The 20,009-nt window shown below is 47.6% G+C and overlaps 1 protein-coding gene across 1 annotated transcript in view; it reads left to right on the plus strand.

Moving 5' to 3' along the window:
* The window catches only part of isoc1 (isochorismatase domain containing 1), a 32,010-nt gene that overhangs the window by 970 nt on the left and 11,031 nt on the right, over positions 1 to 20,009 (plus strand). The window contains exons 2-4 of the mRNA XM_065017209.1: positions 1,021 to 1,140; positions 2,823 to 3,026; positions 8,286 to 8,402. Coding sequence (XP_064873281.1) covers positions 1,021 to 1,140; positions 2,823 to 3,026; positions 8,286 to 8,402 — 441 coding nt within the window. The remainder of the gene's footprint in view (positions 1 to 1,020; positions 1,141 to 2,822; positions 3,027 to 8,285; positions 8,403 to 20,009) is intronic.

Below are 20,009 nucleotides of genomic sequence, written 5' to 3' on the forward strand. Positions count from 1 at the left end.
ATATTTGCTTTTGAGTAGCAAGGCTACCAACAATATTGCCTAAAAAATTACATGCAGAAGTTGCCAATATTATTTTTTTTACCCCGTTTTCTCCCTAAGTTCGTGGTATCCAATTGTTTAGTAGCTACTATCTTGTCTCATCGCTACAACTCCCGTACAGGCTCAGGAGAGACGAAGGTTGAAAGTCATGCGTCCTCCGATACACAACCCAACCAAGCCACACTGCTTCTTAACACAGAGCGCATCCAACCCGGAAGCCAACCGCACCAATGTGTCGGAGGAAACACCTGGCAACCTTGGTTAGCGCGCACAGCGCCCGGCCCGCCACAGGAGTCGCTGGTGCGCGATGAGACAAGGACATCCCTACCAGCCAACCCCTCCCTAACCCAGACGAAGCTAGGCCAATTGTGGCCGGTTACCACAGAGCCTGGGCTGGCGCTGCAGTACAGCGCCCTTAACCACTGCGCCATGTCACTACAACGCTAGACATCACTACTGGGACAAGCCAATTTAGCCAATAACCCTAACCCTAACCCTACCCATTTCAAAGCAACGCTCTACCCATTTCAAAGCAACGCTCTACCCATTTCATAGCAACGCTCTACACCATTTCAAAGCAACGCTCTACACCATTTTAAAGCAACGCTCTACACCATTTCAAAGCAACGCTCTACACCATTTCAAAGCAACGCTCTACACCATTTCAAAGCAACGCTCTACACCATTTCAAAGCAACGCTCTACACCATTTCAAAGCAACGCTCTACACCATTTCAAAGCAACGCTCTATGGCAGCCATATTTGGTGTACGGATTTTGAGTAATTTATGCTAATCAGAATTTATAATTCAGTCTTTCTCAGTGGCACTTTTCAACAACCAATGCGCCACTCGGGCTTCCGAGATAAATACTTATTTCTCCTCAAAGACTAAGCAGTCAACTAAGCTCAGTCATTGATAATGTAGACTAAATATAAAACTATGATGACAAAACTATAAATCATCCTATTGTTTTATATTCAGGTGACAGTACTGGGGAACCTGATCCCTGCCACCACGGTTTTCTTCTGCTGTGACATGCAGGAAAGATTCCGCCCAGCTATCAAGTACTTCGGTGACATCATCAGTGTGGGACAGAGACTGGTAAATTGACTCCCTTTTCATACACCCTTGTTAATTTTACATTTAAGCAATATTTATGTACAGTACAAGCCAAAAGTTTGGACACACCTACTCATTCCAGGGTTTTTCTTTATTTTTACTATGTTCTACATTGTAGAATAATAGTGAAGACATCAAAACTATGAAATAACACATATGGAATCATGTAGTAACCAAAAAAGTGTTAAACAAATCAAAATATATTTTATATTTGAGATTATTCAAAGTAGCCACCCTTTGCCTTGATGACAGCTTTGCACACTGCGTCCTGACAAAATAAATAGTGAGTCTATCACAAAAATGAAAATAAATGTCAAGAAAACTGTAGGCAGTTAGACCATCATTTATCATTATCGCATGTCAGAGGCATGGAAAAATGGGCAAATGGACATGAAAATGGGTGGTGTGGCTGCAGCCTGTTCTCAGAGCATTTCATATGATTCTGTATGTAAACCCGAGGCAATGCATTTAATATGATATAGCACATTTCGTATGGTATGTATTCATTTGTGGATGTCCATCAACCATTTCATATGGCTATGTTATGAATTACAATTTGTATTATATGTTACACTATCGCAAAACGTACAATATGTTCCGAATTCTAGCTAGGTGTCTGACGTTATTTAGCAATAACAGAATTTAAAATGCCAAGAGTGTGCAAAGATGTCAAGGCAAAGGGTGCCTACTTTGATGAATATAAAATATATTTAAATTTCTTTAACACTTTTTTTGATTACTTCCATATGTGTTATTTCATAGTTTTGATGTCTTCACCATTATTCTACAATGTAGAAAATAGTAAAAAAAAAAAAAAAAAAACCTTGAATGAGTATGTGTGTCCACACTTTTGACTGGTACTGTAAATATACCATTCAAAATTTGGGGTCACTTAGAAATGTCCTTGTTTTTGAAAGAAAAACACTTTTTTGCCCATTAAAATAACATCAAATTGATCAGAAATACAGTGTAGACATTGTTAATGTTGTAAATGACTATTGTAGCTGGAAACGGCAGATTTTTTAAAATGGAATATCTACATAGGTCTACAGAGGCCCATTATCAGCAACCATCACTCTTGTGTTCCAATGGCATGTTGTGTTAGCTAATCTAAGTTTATCATTTTAAAAGGCTAATTGATCGTTAGAAAACCCTTTTGCAATTATGTTAGCACAGCTGAAAACTGTTGTCCTGATTAAAGAAGCAATAAAACTGGCCTTCTTTAGACTAGTTGAGTATCTGGAACATCAGCATTTGTGGGTTCGGTGCAAACTGGCCCTAACCAGAATAGAAAGAGGAGTGGGAGGCCCCGGTGCAGAACTGAGCAAGAGGACAAGTACATTAGTGTCTAGTTTGAGAAACAGACGCAACACAAGTCCTCAACTGGCAGCTTCATTAAATAGTACCCGCAAAACACCAGTCTCAATGTGAACAGTGAAGAGGCGTCTCCGGGATGCTAGCCACCATTTCCGCACAGATTAATAGATCATGCTGCTATTTAGCTGTAGACTAGGCAGAATTGCAAAGAAAAAGGCATAATAATAATAATTGACATTTCTTGTTGTTGCAGGATTATTTTCCTGCTTTTGAAAACTGGCTCAAATTAGGATTCTACATCTGTACATGACATTCCCCTCTCTCCCTCCATCGCCTCTACTGTGTAGCTTCAGGGGGCTCGTATCCTGGGTATTCCCGTCATCGTGTCGGAGCAGTACCCCAAAGGCCTGGGTTGCACGGTGCAGGAGATGGACCTTACTGGAGCCAGGCTGGTGTTCCCTAAGACCAAGTTCTCCATGGTGCTGCCTGAGGCTGAGGCAGCCCTGGCCGACCTGCCGGGGGTCCGCAGCGTGGTGCTGTTCGGGGTGGAGGTAAGGTTCAGAGAGAGGGACACTGTCCTTGAATTGCAAGTCGACTCCCAGACTGTACGCCGTTTGCACTTGTGGAGATAGGAGAGGGTGTGATAGCTGTAGGGAAAGATGGAGCTCTCACCATATTGCTTACACCAATGGTTCCCAACCTTTGTTGAACTGTGGCACACCTCAAAGGGATAAAACATTCGGCTGCACACCTGACATTTCCCTTTTAAATTATTTAGTGATCAATACTTTTTTTTTAAAGAAGAAAATTCAATAGTGTTAATTTTAAATAGTTTTCATATACTGAACAAAAATATAAATGCAACATGTAAAGTGTTGGTCCCATGTTTCAAGAGCTGAAGTAAAAGATCCCAGAAATGTTCCATATGCACAAGAAGCTTATTTCTCTCAGTTGTTGTGCACAAATGTGTTTACATCCCTGTTAGTGAGCATTTCTCCTTTGCCAATATATTCCATCCACCTGACAGGTGTGGCATATCAAGAAGCTGATTAAACAGCATGGTCATTACACAGGTGCACCTTGTGCCGGGGACAATAAAAGGCCACTCTAAAATGTGCAGTTTTGTTACACAACACAATGGCACAGATGCCTCAAGTTTTGAGGGAGCGTGTAATTGGCATGCTGACTGCAGGAATGTCCACCAGGGCTATTGGCAGAGAATTAAATGTTGATTTCTCTACCATAAGCCGCCTCCAACATCATTTTAGAGAATTTGGCAGTACTTCCAACTTTCTTCACAACCACAGACCACGTGTAAGCACGCCAGCTCAGGGGAAAACTCATTCTGATTACCTGGGCCTGGCTCCTCAGTGGGTGGGGAGTCAGATACTGTATATAGCCTCTCTACTGTATGTAGCCTCTCTACTGTATATAGCCTCTCTACTGTATATAGCCTCTCTACTGTATATAGCCTCTACTGTATATAGCCACTCTACTGTATAGAGCCTCTCTACTGTATATAGCCTCTCTACTGTATATAGCCTCTCTACTGTATATAGCCTCTCTACTGTATAGAGCCTCTCTACTGTATATAGCCTCTACTGTATATAGCCTCTACTGTATATAGCCTCTCTACTGTATATAGCCTCTCTACTGTATATAGCCTCTACTGTATATAGCCTCTCTACTGTATAGAGCCTCTCTACTGTATATAGCCTCTCTACTGTATATAGCCTCTCTACTGTATATAGCCTCTCTACTGTATATAGCCTCTCTACTGTATATAGCCTCTACTGTATAGAGCCTCTCTCCTGTATAGAGCCTCTACTGTATATAGCCTCTCTACTGTATATAGCCTCTCTACTGTATATAGCCTCTCTACTGTATAGAGCCTCTCTACTGTATATAGCCTCTACTGTATATAGCCTCTACTGTATATAGCCTCTCTACTGTATATAGCCTCTCTACTGTATATAGCCTCTACTGTATATAGCCTCTCTACTGTATAGAGCCTCTCTACTGTATATAGCCTCTCTACTGTATATAGCCTCTCTACTGTATATAGCCTCTCTACTGTATATAGCCTCTCTACTGTATATAGCCTCTACTGTATATAGCCTCTCTACTGTATATAGCCTCTCTACTGTATAGAGCCTCTCTACTGTATATAGCCTCTCTACTGTATATAGCCTCTCTACTGTATATAACCTCTCTACTGTATATAGCCTCTCTACTGTATATAGCCTCTCTCCTGTATAGAGCCTCTCTACTGTATATAGCCTCTCTACTGTATATAGCCTCTCTACTGTATATAGCCTCTCTACTGTATATAGTCTCTCTACTGTATATAGCCTCTCTCCTGTATAGAGCCTCTCTACTGTATATAGCCTCTCTACTGTATATAGCCTCTCTACTGTATAGAGCCTCTCTACTGTATAGAACCTCTCTCCTGTATAGAGCCTCTCTACTGTATATAGCCCTTCTACTGTATATAGCCTCTCTACTGTATGTAGCCTCTCTACTGTATATAGCCTCTCTACTGTATATAGCCTCTCTACTGTATGTAGCCTCTCTACTGTATATAGCCTCTCTACTGTATATAGCCTCTCTACTGTATATAGCCTCTCTACTGTATATAGCCTCTCTACTGTATATAGCCTCTCTACTGTATATAGCCTCTCTACTGTATATAGCCTCTCTACTGTATAGAGCCTCTCTACTGTATATAGCCTCTACTGTATATAGCCTCTACTGTATATAGCCTCTCTACTGTATATAGCCTCTCTACTGTATATAGCCTCTACTGTATATAGCCTCTCTACTGTATAGAGCCTCTCTACTGTATATAGCCTCTCTACTGTATATAGCCTCTCTACTGTATATAGCCTCTCTACTGTATATAGCCTCTCTACTGTATATAGCCTCTACTGTATAGAGCCTCTCTCCTGTATAGAGCCTCTCTACTGTATATAGCCTCTCTACTGTATATAGCCTCTCTACTGTATATAGCCTCTCTACTGTATAGAGCCTCTCTACTGTATATAGCCTCTACTGTATATAGCCTCTACTGTATATAGCCTCTCTACTGTATATAGCCTCTCTACTGTATATAGCCTCTACTGTATATAGCCTCTCTACTGTATAGAGCCTCTCTACTGTATATAGCCTCTCTACTGTATATAGCCTCTCTACTGTATATAGCCTCTCTACTGTATATAGCCTCTCTACTGTATATAGCCTCTACTGTATATAGCCTCTCTACTGTATAGAGCCTCTCTACTGTATATAGCCTCTCTACTGTATATAACCTCTCTACTGTATATAGCCTCTCTACTGTATATAGCCTCTCTCCTGTATAGAGCCTCTCTACTGTATATAGCCTCTCTACTGTATATAGCCTCTCTACTGTATATAGCCTCTCTACTGTATATAGTCTCTCTACTGTATATAGCCTCTCTCCTGTATAGAGCCTCTCTACTGTATATAGCCTCTCTACTGTATATAGCCTCTCTACTGTATAGAGCCTCTCTACTGTATATAGCCCTTCTACTGTATATAGCCTCTCTACTGTATGTAGCCTCTCTACTGTATATAGCCTCTCTACTGTATATAGCCTCTCTACTGTATATAGCCTCTCTACTGTATGTAGCCTCTCTACTGTATATAGCCTCTCTACTGTATATAGCCTCTCTACTGTATATAGCCTCTCTACTGTATATAGCCTCTCTACTGTATGTAGCCTCTCCACTGTATATAGCCTCTCTACTGTATATAGCCTCTCTACTGTATATAGCCTCTCTACTGTATGTAGCCTCTCTACTGTTTATAGCCTCTCTACTGTATATAGTCTCTCTACTGTATATAGCCTCTCTACTGTATATAGCCTCTCTACTGTATGTAGCCTCTCTACTGTATATAGCCTCTCTACTGTATATAGCCTCTCTACTGTATATAGCCTCTCTACTGTATATAGCCTCTCTACTGTATGTAGCCTCTCTACTGTATGTAGCCTCGCTTCTGTTATTTTTCACTGTCTTTTTACTGTTGTTTCATTTCTTCACTTACCTATTGTTCACCTAATACCTTTATTGCACTGTTGGTTAGAGCCTGTAAGTCAACATTTCACTATAAGGTGCACCTGTTGTATTCAGCATTTCACTATAAGGTGCACCTGTTGTATTCAGCATTTCACTGTGAGGTCTACCACACCTGTTGTATTCAGCATTTCACTATAAGGTGCACCTGTTGTATTCAGCATTTCACTGTAAGGTCTACTACACCTGTTGTATTCAGAATTTCACTGTAAGGTCTACTACACCTGTTGTATTCAGCATTTCACTGTAAGGTCTACTACACCTGTTGTATTCAGCATTTCACTGTAAGGTCTACTACACCTGTTGTATTCAGAATTTCACTGTAAGGTCTACTACACCTGTTGTATTCAGCATTTCACTGTAAGGTCTACTACACCTGTTGTATTCAGCATTTCACTGTAAGGTCTACTACACCTGTTGTATTCAGCATTTCACTGTAAGGTCTACTACACCTGTTGTATTCAGCATTTCACTGTAAGGTCTACTACACCTGTTGTATTCAGCATTTCACTGTAAGGTCTACTACACCTGTTGTATTCAGCATTTCACTGTAAGGTTGTATTCAGCGCAAGTGACAAATAAACTTGGATTTGATTTGATTGATATCCAATCTGTCAAAATGTACTCTCATTGTATAGGGGGAGACTGTCTTACACGCTGCCGCCATCTAGGGGTGTAGTTTAGTGGTACAGTTGATTTGGACAACAGAGGGTGAAATCCCAGTACAGTACAATTAGAACGTATGCACTTAAAAACCAAAGATATGTCCTTTATTAGTAGCCATTTTGTCATCTGGACTTTGAACATAGCTCTTCCTATATGTAACCCAGACCTCCTGTGTTGTCTGTCTCAGATCCATGTGTGCATCCAGCAGACAGCCCTAGACCTGCTAGCGAGGAACATAGCTCTTCCTATATGTAACCCAGACCTCCTGTGTTGTCTGTCTCAGATCCATGTGTGCATCCAGCAGACAGCCCTAGACCTGCTAGCGAGGAACATAGCTCTTCCTATATGTAACCCAGACCTCCTGTGTTGTCTGTCTCAGACCCATGTGTGCATCCAGCAGACAGCCCTAGACCTGCTAGCGAGGAACATAGCTCTTCCTATATGTAAACCAGACCTCCTGTGTTGTCTGTCTCAGACCCATGTGTGCATCCAGCAGACAGCCCTAGACCTGCTAGCGAGGAACATAGCTCTTCCCTATGTAAACCAGACCTCCTGTGTTGTCTGTCTCAGACCCATGTGTGCATCCAGCAGACAGCCCTAGACCTGCTAGCGAGGAACATAGCTCTTCCTATATGTAACCCAGACCTCCTGTGTTGTCTGTCTCAGACCCATGTGTGCATCCAGCAGACAGCCCTAGACCTGCTAGCGAGGAACATAGCTCTTCCTATATGTAACCCAGACCTCCTGTGTTGTCTGTCTCAGACCCATGTGTGCATCCAGCAGACAGCCCTAGACCTGCTAGCGAGGAACATAGCTCTTCCTATATGTAAACCAGACCTCCTGTGTTGTCTGTCTCAGACCCATGTGTGCATCCAGCAGACAGCCCTAGACCTGCTAGCGAGGAACATAGCTCTTCCTATATGTAACCCAGACCTCCTGTGTTGTCTGTCTCAGACCCATGTGTGCATCCAGCAGACGGCCCTAGACCTGCTAGCGAGGAACATAGCTCTTCCTATATGTAACCCAGACCTCCTGTGTTGTCTGTCTCAGACCCATGTGTGCATCCAGCAGACAGCCCTAGACCTGCTAGCGAGGGGTTTCGAGGTGCACATGGTGGCAGACTCCACCTCATCCCGTAGCATGATGGACAGAATGTTTGCACTGGAGGTAAGTATCATATTTTCATGTATTTATTTAAATGTATATTTTCATTTATTTATTTTTTATATATATTTTATTTTTATAAACTAGGCAAGTCCGTTAAGAACAAATTCTTATTTTAAAACGACGGCCTACCCCGGCCAAACCTTCCCCTAACCAGGACGACGGTGTGCGCCGCCCTATGGGACTCCCGATCACGACAGGTTGTGATACAGCCCAGGATCGAACCAGGGTCTGTAGTGACACCTCTAGCACTGAGATGCAGTGTCTTACACCGCTGTGCCACTCGGGAGCCATGTATACATATTTGCATAATATCATGAAAGTGTAAAATGTAAACATCATAGGGGTCTCCAACGTGGTAGCTCGCAGGCGACCCGGTAACTCGCAGGCGACCCGTTAGCTCGCAGGCGACCCGTTAGCTCGCAGGCGACCCGTTAGCTCGCAGGCGACCCGGTAACTCGCAGGCGACCCGTTAGCTCGCAGGCGACCCGTTAGCTCGCAGGCGACCCGTTAGCTCGCAGGCGACCCGGTAACTCGCAGGCGACCCGTTAGCTCGCAGGCGACCCGTTAGCTCGCAGGCGACCCGTTAGCTCGCAGGCGACCCGGTAACTCGCAGGCGACCCGTTAGCTCGCAGGCGACCCGTTAGCTCGCAGGCGACCCGTTAGCTCGCAGGCGACCGGTAACTTTCGCAGGCGACCCGTTAGCTCGCGAAGCGACCCGTTAGCGACCCGTTAGCTCGCAGGCGACCCGGTAGCTTCGCGAAGCGACCCGTTAGCTCGCAGGCGACCCGTTAGCTTCGCAGGCGACCCGGTAACTCGCAGGCGACCCGTTAGCTCGCAGGCGACCCGTTAGCTCGCAGGCGACCCGTTAGCTTCGCAGGCGACCCGGTAACTTCGCGGCGACCCGTTAGCTCGCAGAAGCGACCGGTAGCTCGCAGGCGACCCGTTAGCTCGCAGGCGACCCGTTAGCTCGCAGGCGACCCGGTAACTCGCAGGCGACCCGTTAGCTCGCAGGCGACCCGTTAGATCGCAGGCGACCCGGTAGCTCGCAGGCGACCCGGTAGCTCGCAGGCGACCCGGTAGCTCGCAGGCGACCCGGTAGCTCGCAGGCGGTCAATGAGAATGAATCAGTAATATTACTTGATTCCATTTGTGAACACAGAATTACAGAATCACAGAATTACAGAATCACAGAATCACAGAATTACAGAATCACAGAATTACAGAATTACAGAATCACAGAATTACAGAATCACAGAATGCTGCAAAGTAAAAAGCAGCAGGTATTGGTATCGCGAAAAGCCGGCTCTGCTAGGTTAGCTAAGGGATATTGAGTGAATAAGCTATTTGACTCTATTTGCATCAAATATATATATGCTGCTGAAAACATTTTAAAACAAGTTATTTTCAACATTTTCATGGTGAAAGATGGTGCTTCTAACAACGATCTATTTCAACAATTCCATTTCAGTTCCAGTCAATTCAGGAAGTACACTGATTTTTTCCCCCAATGTGTTTCAATTAGTAAAATGTGGAATTGGAAATGGAATTTGGTTTACTTTCTGAATTGAAGTGGAATTGACCTCATCCTGCTACCAACAACAATACATGAAAAGTGTGAGTAGCTCGGACATTTACTTTGTACAGTATGAAGACATTCTTCTAAAAGAAAAGTTTGGAGAGCAGCACCATATGAACCTATATCAATATTCCATGTTCTACCTACCGCCTTTGAGCAAGGCACTTCAAACTGATCTGGGGGTGTTGTACTGTAACTGACTGGCTCTGTCCCCAACCTCTCTCTCACTCTTTCTGGCTCTGGCCCCAACCTCTCTAGCTCTGGCCCCAACCTCTCTAGCTCTGGCCCCAACCTCTCTCTCTCTCTCTCTCTCTGGCTCTGACCCCAACCTCTCTCTCTCTCTCTTTCTGGCTCTGGCCCCAACCTCTCTAGCTCTGGCCCCAACCTCTCTCTCACTCTCTCTCTGGCTCTGACCCCAACCTCTCGTTCTCTCTCTCTGGCTCTGACCCCAACCTCTCGTTCTCTTTCTCTCTCGCGCTCGCTCTCCTGGCTCTGACCAAAACCACACTTTCTGGTTCTGACCCCAACCTCTCGTTCTCTCTCTCTGGCTCTGACCCCAACCTCTCGTTCTCTCTCTCTGGCTCTGACCCCAACCTCTCGTTCTCTCTCGCTCTCGCTCTCCTGGCTCTGACCCCAAAACCTCTCTCTCTCTCTCTCTCGGACCAAAACCTCTCTCTCTCTCTCTCTCTCTCGGACCAAAACCTCTCTCTCTCTCGAACCAAAACCTCTCTCTCTCTCGGACCAAAACTCTCTCTCTCGGACCAAAACCTCTCTCTCTCTCTCGGACCAAAACCTCTCTCTCTCTCGGACCAAAACCTCTCTCTCTCTCTCTCTCTCTCTCGGACCAAAACCTCTCTCTCTCTCTCTCTCTCTCGGACCAAAACCTCTCTCTCTCTCTCTCTCTCTCGGACCAAAACCTCTCTCTCTCTCTCTCTCGGACCAAAACCTCTCTCTCTCTCTCTCTCTCGGACCAAAACCTCTCTCTCTCTCTCTCTCTCTCTCGGACCAAAACCTCTCTCTCTCTCTCTCTCTCTCTCGGACTCTCTCTCTCTCTCTCTCTCGGACCAAAACCTCCTCTCTCTCTCTCTCTCTCTCTCTCTCTCTCTCGGACCAAAACCTCTCTCTCTCTCTCTCTCTCTCTCTCGGACCAAAACCTCTCTCTCTCTCTCTCTCTCTCTCTCGGACCAAAACCTCTCTCTCTCTCTCTCTCTCTCTCTCGGACCAAAACCTCTCTCTCTCTCTCTCTCTCTCTCTCGGACCAAAATCTCTCTCTCTCTCGGACCAAAACCTCTCTCTCTCTCTCTCGGACCAAAACTCTCTCTCTCTCTCTCTCGGACCAAAACCTCTCTCTCTCTCTCTCTCGGACCTCTCTCTCTCTCTCTCGGACCAAAACCTCTCTCTCTCTCTCTCTCTCGGACCAAAAACTCTCTCTCTCTCTCGGACCAAAACTCTCTCTCTCTGGTCTCTCGGACCAAAACCTCTCTCTCTCTCTCGGACTCTCTCTCTCTCTCGGACCAAAACCTCTCTCTCTCTCTCTCTCTCTCAAAACCTCTCTCTCTCTCTCTCTCTCTCTCGGACCAAAACTCTCTCTCTCTCTCTCGGACCAAACCTCTCTCTCTCTCCTCTCTCTCTCTCTCTCTCGGACCAAAACTCTCTCTCTCTCTCTCTCGGACCAAAACCTCTCTCTCTCTCGGACCAAAACTCTCTCTCTCGGACCAAAACCTCTCTCTCTCTCTCTCGGACCAAAACTCTCTCTCTCTCTCTCTCGGACCAAAACCTCTCTCTCTCTCTCTCTCTCTCTCGGACCAAAACCTCTCTCTCTCTCTCTCTCTCTCTCTCTCGGACCAAAACCTCTCTCTCTCTCTCTCTCGGACCAAAACCTCTCTCTCTCTCTCTCTCTCTCTCGGACCAAAACCTCTCTCTCTCTCTCTCTCTCTCTCTCTCTCTCGGACCAAAACCTCTCTCTCTCTCGGACCAAAACCTCTCTCTCTCTCTCTCTCTCTCTCTCGGACCAAAACCTCTCTCTCTCTCTCTCTCTCTCTCTCTCTCTCGGACCAAAACCTCTCTCTCTCTCTCTCTCTCTCTCTCTCTCGGACCAAAACCTCTCTCTCTCTCTCTCTCTCTCTCTCTCTCTCGGACCAAAACCTCTCTCTCTCTCTCTCTCTCGGACCAAAACCTCTCTCTCTCTCTCTCGGACCTCTCTCTCTCTCTCTCTCTCTCGGACCAAAACCTCTCTCTCTCTCTCTCTCTCTCTCTCTCTCTCGGACCAAAACCTCTCTCTCTCTCGGACCTCTCTCTCTCTCTCGGACCAAAATCTCTCTCTCTCTCTCGGACCAAAACTCTCTCTCTCTCTCTCTCTCTCTCTCGGACCAAAACCTCTCTCTCTCTCTCTCTCTCTCGGACCAAAACCTCTCTCTCTCTCTCTCTCTCTCTCTCGGACCAAAACCTCTCTCTCTCTCTCGGACTCTCTCTCTCTCGGACCAAAACCTCTCTCTCTCGGACCAAAACCTCTCTCTCTCGGACCAAACTCTCTCTCTCTCTCTCTCTCTCTCTCTCGGACCAAAATCTCTCTCTCTCTCTCGGACCAAAACTCTCTCTCTCTCTCTCTCTCGGACCAAAATCTCTCTCTCTCGGACCAAAATCTCTCTCTCTCTCTCTCGGACCAAAACCTCTCTCTCTCTCTCTCTCTCGGACCAAAACCTCTCTCTCTCTCTCTCTCTCTCTCTCTCGGACCAAAACCTCTCTCTCTCTCTCTCTCTCTCTCTCGGACCAAAACCTCTCTCTCTCTCTCTCTCGGACCAAAACCTCTCTCTCTCTCTCTCTCTCGGACCAAAAACCTCTCTCTCTCTCGGACCAAAACCTCTCTCTCTCTCTCTCTCGGACCAAACTCTCTCTCTCTCTCTCTCTCTCTCGGACCAAAACTCTCTCTCTCTCGGACCAAAACCTCTCTCTCTCTCTCTCTCGGACCAAAACCTCTCTCTCTCTCTCTCTCTCTCTCTCTCTCGGACTCTCTCTCTCTCTCTCTCTCTCTCTCTCTCTCTCTCTCGGACCAAAACCTCCCTCTCTCTCTCTCTCTCTCTCTCTCGGACCAAAACTCTCTCTCTCTCTCTCTCTCGGACCAAAACTCTCTCTCTCTCTCTCTCTCTCTCTCGGACCAAAACCTCTCTCTCTCTCTCTCTCTCTCTCTCTCTCTCGGACCAAAACCTCTCTCTCTCTCTCTCTCCCTCTCGGACCAAAACCTCTCTCTCTCGGACCAAAACCACACTATCTCGGACCAAAACCATACTCTCTGGTTCTGACCCCAACCTCTCGTTCTCTCTCTCTCTCTCTCTCGGACCAAAACCTCTCTCTCTCTCTCTCTCTCTCTCTCTCTCGGACCAAAACCTCTCTCTCTCTCTCTCTCGGACCAAAATCTCTCTCTCTCGGACCAAAATCTCTCTCTCTCTCTCTCTCGGACCAAAAATCTCTCTCTCTCTCGGACCAAAACCTCTCTCTCTCTCTCTCGGACCAAAACCTCTCTCTCTCTCTCTCTCTCTCTCGGACCAAAACCTCTCTCTCTCTCTCTCAAAACCTCTCTCTCTCTCTCTCTCTCTCTCTCTCTCGGACCAAAACCTCTCTCTCTCTCTCTCTCTCTCTCTCTCTCTCTCTCTCTCTCGGACCAAAACCTCTCTCTCTCTCTCTCTCGGACCAAAACCTCTCTCTCTCTCTCTCGGACCAAAACCTCTCTCTCTCTCTCTCTCTCGGACCAAAACCTCTCTCTCTCTCTCTCTCTCTCTCGGACCAAAACCTCTCTCTCTCTCTCTCTCTCTCTCGGACCAAAACCTCTCTCTCTCTCTCTCTCTCTCTCGGACCAAAACCTCTCTCTCTCTCTCTCTCGGACCAAAACCCCTCTCTCTCTCTCTCTCTCTCTCTCGGACCAAAACCTCTCTCTCTCTCTCTCTCTCTCTCGGACCAAAACCTCTCTCTCTCTCTCTCTCGGACCTCTCTCTCTCTCTCTCTCTCTCTCTCTCTCTCTCGGACCAAAACCTCTCTCTCTCTCTCTCTCTCTCTCTCTCTCTCGGACCAAAACCCTCTCTCTCTCTCTCTCTCGGACCAAAACTCTCTCTCTCTCTCTCGGACCAAAACCTCTCTCTCTCTCTCTCTCTCTCGGACTCTCTCTCTCTCTCTCTCTCGGACCAAAACCTCTCTCTCTCTCTCTCTCTCTCTCGGACCAAAACCTCTCTCTCTCTCTCTCTCTCTCTCTCTCTCGGACCAAAACCTCTCTCTCTCCTCTCTCTCTCTCTCTCTCTCTCTCTCGGACCAAAACCTCTCTCTCTCTCTCTCTCGGACCAAAATCTCTCTCTCTCTCTCTCTCTCTCTCTCTCTCTCTCGGACCAAACCTCTCTCTCTCTCTCTCTCTCTCGGACCAAAACCTCTCTCTCTCTCCTCTCTCTCTCTCTCTCTCGGACCAAAACCTCTCTCTCTCTCTCTCTCTCTCTCTCTCTCTCTCGGACCTCTCTCTCTCTCTCTCTCTCTCGGACCAAAACCTCTCTCTCTCTCTCTCTCTCTCTCTCGGACCAAAACCTCTCTCTCTCTCTCTCTCTCTCGGAAAACTCTCTCTCTCTCGGACCAAAACCTCTCTCTCTCTCTCTCTCTCTCTCTCGGACCAAAAACCTCTCTCTCTCTCTCTCTCGGACCTCTCTCTCTCTCTCGGACCAAAACCTCTCTCTCTCTCTCTCTCTCGGACTCTCTCTCTCTCTCTCTCTCGGACCAAAACCTCTCTCTCTCTCTCTCTCTCTCGGACCAAACCTCTCTCTCTCTCTCTCTCTCTCTCTCTCTCTCTCGGACCAAAACCTCTCTCTCTCTCTCTCTCTCTCTCGGACCAAAACTCTCTCTCTCTCTCTCTCTCTCGGACCAACCTCTCTCTCTCTCTCTCTCGGACCAAAACCTCTCTCTCTCTCTCGGACCAAAACCTCTCTCTCTCTCTCTCTCGGACCAAAACCTCTCTCTCTCTCTCTCTCGGACCAAAACCTCTCTCTCTCTCTCTCTCTCTCGGACCAAAACCTCTCTCTCTCTCTCTCGGACCAAAACCTCTCTCTCTCTCTCTCTCGGACCAAAACCTCTCTCTCTCTCTCTCTCTCTCTCTCGGACCAAAACCTCTCTCTCTCTCTCTCTACCGGACCAAAACCTCTCTCTCTCTCTCTCTCTCGGACCAAAACCCTCTCTCAAAACCTCTCTCTCTCTCTCTCTCTCTCGGACCAAAACCTCTCTCTCTCTCTCTCTCTCTCTCTCTCGGACCAAAACCTCTCTCTCTCTCTCTCTCTCTCTCTCTCTCGGACCAAAAACCTCTCTCTCTCGGACCTCTCTCTCTCTCGGACCAAAACCTCTCTCTCTCTCTCTCTCTCTCTCTCGGACCAAAACCTCTCTCTCTCTCTCTCTCTCTCTCTCTCGGACCAAAACCTCTCTCTCTCTCTCTCTCTCTCTCTCTCGGACCAAAACCTCTCTCTCTCTCTCTCTCTCTCGGACCAAAACCTCTCTCTCTCTCTCTCTCTCTCTCGGACCAAAACTCTCTCTCTCTCTCGGACCAAAACCTCTCTCTCTCTCTCTCTCTCTCTCTCGGACCAAAACCTCTCTCTCTCTCTCTCTCTCTCTCTCGGACCAAAACCTCTCTCTCTCTCTCTCTCTCTCTCTCGGACCAAAACCTCTCTCTCTCTCTCTCTCGACCAAAACCTCTCTCTCTCTCTCTCTCTCGGACCAAAACCTCTCTCTCTCTCTCTCTCTCTCTCTCTCTCTCTCTCGGACCAAAACCTCTCTCTCTCTCTCTCTCTCTCTCTCGGACCAAAACCTCTCTCTCTCTCGGACCAAAACCTCTCTCTCTCTCTCTCTCTCTCTCTCTCTCGGACCAAAACCTCTCTCTCTCTCTCTCTCTCTCTCTCTCGGACCAAAACCTCTCTCTCTCTCTCTCTCTCTCTCTCTCGGACCAAAACCTCTCTCTCTCTCTCTCTCTCTCTCTCTCGGACCAAAACCTCTCTCTCTCTCTCTCGGACCAAAACCTCTCTCTCTCTCTCTCTCTCTCTCTCTCTCTCTCTCGGACCAAAACCTCTCTCTCTCTCTCTCTCTCTCTCTCTCTCTCTCTCTCTCGGACCAAAACCTCTCTCTCTCTCTCTCTCTCTCTCTCTCTCGGACCAAAACCTCTCTCTCTCTCTCTCTCGGACCAAACCTCTCTCTCTCTCTCTCTCTCTCTCTCTCTCTCGGACCAAAACCTCTCTCTCTCTCTCTCTCTCTCTCTCTCTCTCTCTCTCGGACCAAAACCTCTCTCTCTCTCTCTCTCTCTCTCTCTCGGACCAAAACCTCTCTCTCTCGGACCTCTCTCTCGGACCAAACCTCCTCTCTCTCTCTCTCTCTCTCTCTCTCGGACCAAATCTCTCTCTCTCTCTCTCTCTCTCTCTCTCTCTCTCTCTCTCTCTCGGACCAACCTCTCTCTCTCTCTCTCTCTCTCTCGGACCAAAAACCTCTCTCTCTCTCTCTCTCGGACCAAAATCTCTCTCTCTCTCTCTCTCTCGGACCAAAACCTCTCTCTCTCGGACCAAAATCCTCTCTCTCTCTCTCTCTCTCTCTCTCTCGGACCAAAACCTCTCTCTCTCTCTCTCTCTCTCTCTCTCTCTCTCTCTCTCTCTCTCTCTCTCTCGGACCTCTCTCTCTCTCTCTCTCTCTCGGACCAAAACCTCTCTCTCTCTCTCTCTCGGACCTCTCTCTCTCTCTCGGACCAAAACCTCTCTCTCTCTCTCTCTCTCTGGGACCAAAACCTCTCTCTCTCTCTCTCTCTCTCTCGGACCAAAACCTCTCTCTCTCTCTCTCTCTCTCTCTCTCTCGGACCAAAACCTCTCTCTCTCTCTCTCTCTCTCTCTCGGACCAAAACCTCTCTCTCTCTCTCTCTCTCTCGGACCAAACCTCTCTCTCTCTCTCTCTCTCGGACCAAAACCTCTCTCCTCTCTCTCTCTCGGACCAAAACCTCTCTCTCTCTCTCTCTCTCGGACCAAAACCTCCTCTCTCTCTCTCTCTCTCTCTCTCGGACCAAAACTCTCTCTCTCTCTCTCTCTCTCTCTCTCTCTCTCGGACCAAAAACTCTCTCTCTCTCTCTCTCTCGGACCAAAACTCTCTCTCTCTCTCTCGGACCAAAACCTCCTCTCTCTCTCTCTCTCTCTCTCGGACCAAAACCTCTCTCTCTCTCTCTCTCTCTCTCTCGGACCAAAACCTCTCTCTCTCGGACCAAAACCTCTCTCTCTCTCTCTCTCGGACCAAAACCTCTCTCTCCTCTCTCTCTCTCTCTCTCTCTCTCTCGGACCAAAACCTCTCTCTCTCTCTCTCTCTCTCTCTCTCGGACCAAAACCTCTCTCTCTCTCTCTCTCTCTCTCTCTCTCTCTCTCTCTCGGACCAAAACCTCTCTCTCTCTCTCTCTCTCTCTCTCTCGGACCAAAACTCTCTCTCTCTCGGACCAAAACTCTCTCTCTCTCTCGGACCAAACTCTCTCTCTCTCTCTCTCTCTCTCTCTCTCGGACCAAAACTCTCTCTCTCTCTCTCTCTCTCTCTCGGACCAAAACCTCTCTCTCTCTCTCTCTCTCTCTCTCTCTCGGACCAAAACCTCTCTCTCTCTCGGACTCTCTCTCTCTCTCGGACCAAACCTCTCTCTCTCTCTCTCTCTCTCTCTCTCTCTCGGACCAAAACCTCTCTCTCTCTCTCTCTCTCTCTCGGACCAAACCTCTCTCTCTCTCTCTCTCTCTCTCTCTCTCTCTCGGACCAAAACCTCTCTCTCTCTCTCTCGGACCAAAATCTCTCTCTCTCTCTCGGACCAAAACCTCTCTCTCTCTCTCTCTCTCTCTCTCTCGGACCAAAACCTCTCTCTCTCTCTCTCTCTCGGACCAAAACCTCTCTCTCTCTCTCTCTCTCTCGGACCAAAACCTCTCTCTCTCTCTCTCTCTCTCGGACCAAAACCTCTCTCTCTCTCTCTCTCTCTCTCTCGGACCAAAACCTCTCTCTCTCGGACCAAAACCTCTCTCTCTCTCTCTCTCTCTCTCTCTCTCGGACCAAACTCTCTCTCTCTCTCTCTCTCTCTCGGACCAAAACCTCTCTCTCTCTCTCTCTCTCTCTCTCGGACCAAAACCTCTCTCTCTCTCTCTCTCGGACCAAAACCTCTCTCTCTCTCTCTCGGACCAAAACCTCTCTCTCTCGGACCAAAATCTCTCTCTCTCTCTCTCTCTCTCGGACCAAAATCTCTCTCTCTCTCTCGGACCAAAACCTCTCTCTCTCTCTCTCTCTCTCTCGGACCAAACCTCTCTCTCTCTCTCTCTCTCTCGGACCAAACTCTCTCTCTCTCTCTCTCTCTCTCTCTCGGACCAAAACCTCTCTCTCTCTCTCTCGGACTCTCTCTCTCTCTCTCTCTCGGACCAAAACCTCTCTCTCTCTCTCTCTCTCTCTCTCTCTCGGACCAAAACCTCTCTCTCTCTCTCTCTCTCTCTCTCTCTCTCTCGGACCAAAACCTCTCTCTCTCTCTCTCTCTCTCGGACCAAAACCTCTCTCTCTCTCTCTCTCGGACCAAAACCTCTCTCTCTCTCTCTCTCGGACCAAAACCTCTCTCTCTCTCTCTCTCGGACCAAAACCTCTCTCTCTCTCTCTCTCGGACCTCTCTCTCTCTCTCTCTCTCTCGGACCAAAACTCTCTCTCTCTCTCTCTCTCTCTCGGACCAAAACTCTCTCTCTCTCTCGGACCAAAACCTCTCTCTCTCTCTCGGACCAAAACCTCTCCTCTCTCTCTCTCTCTCTCTCTCTCGGACCAAAACCTCTCTCTCTCTCTCTCTCTCTCTCTCTCTCTCTCTCGGACCAAAACCTCTCCTCTCTCTCTCTCTCTCTCTCTCTCTCTCGGACCAAAACCTCTCTCTCTCTCTCGGACCTCTCTCTCTCTCGGACCAAAACTCTCTCTCTCTCTCTCTCTCGGACCAAAACTCTCTCTCTCTCTCTCTCTCTCGGACCAAAACCTCTCTCTCTCTCTCTCTCTCTCTCTCTCTCTCTCTCTCTCTCTCTCTCGGACCAAAACTCTCTCTCTCTCTCTCTCTCGGACCAAAACCTCTCTCTCTCTCTCTCTCTCTCTCTCTCTCTCTCTCTCTCTCTCTCTCGGACCAAAACCTCTCTCTCTCTCTCTCTCTCTCTCGGACCAAAACCTCTCTCTCTCTCTCTCTCTCGGACCAAAACCTCTCTCTCTCTCTCGGACCAAAACCTCTCTCTCTCTCTCTCTCGGACTCTCTCTCTCTCTCAAAACCTCTCTCTCTCTCTCTCTCTCTCTCGGACCAAAACCTCTCTCTCTCTCTCTCTCTCGGACCAAAACCTCTCTCTCTCTCTCTCGGACCAAAACTCTCTCTCTCTCGGACTCTCTCTCTCTCTCTCGGACCAAAACCTCTCTCTCTCTCTCTCTCTCTCGGACCAAAACTCTCTCTCTCTCTCTCTCTCTCTCTCGGACCAAAACTCTCTCTCTCTCTCTCTCTCGGACCAAAACTCTCTCTCTCTCTCTCTCTCTCTCTCTCGGACCAAAACTCTCTCTCTCTCTCTCTCTCTCTCTCGGACCTCTCTCTCTCTCTCTCGGACCAAAACCTCTCTCTCTCTCTCTCTCTCTCTCTCTCGGACCAAAACCTCTCTCTCTCTCTCTCTCTCGGACCAAAACCTCCTCTCTCTCTCTCTCTCTCGGACCTCTCTCTCGGACCAAAACCTCTCTCTCTCTCTCTCTCTCTCTCTCTCTCGGACCAAAACCTCTCTCTCTCTCTCTCTCTCTCTCTCGGACCAAACCCCTCTCTCTCTCTCTCTCTCTCTCTCTCTCGGACCAAACCTCTCTCTCCTCTCTCTCTCTCTCTCTCGGACCAAAACCTCTCTCTCTCTCTCTCTCTCTCTCTCGGACCAAAACCTCTCTCTCTCTCTCTCTCTCTCTCTCTCTCTCTCTCTCGGACCAAAACCTCTCTCTCTCTCTCTCTCTCTCTCTCTCTCGGACCAAAACTCTCTCTCGGACCA

This window comes from Oncorhynchus nerka, linkage group LG4, assembly GCF_034236695.1.
Source record: "Oncorhynchus nerka isolate Pitt River linkage group LG4, Oner_Uvic_2.0, whole genome shotgun sequence".
Taxonomy (NCBI): domain Eukaryota; kingdom Metazoa; phylum Chordata; class Actinopteri; order Salmoniformes; family Salmonidae; genus Oncorhynchus; species Oncorhynchus nerka.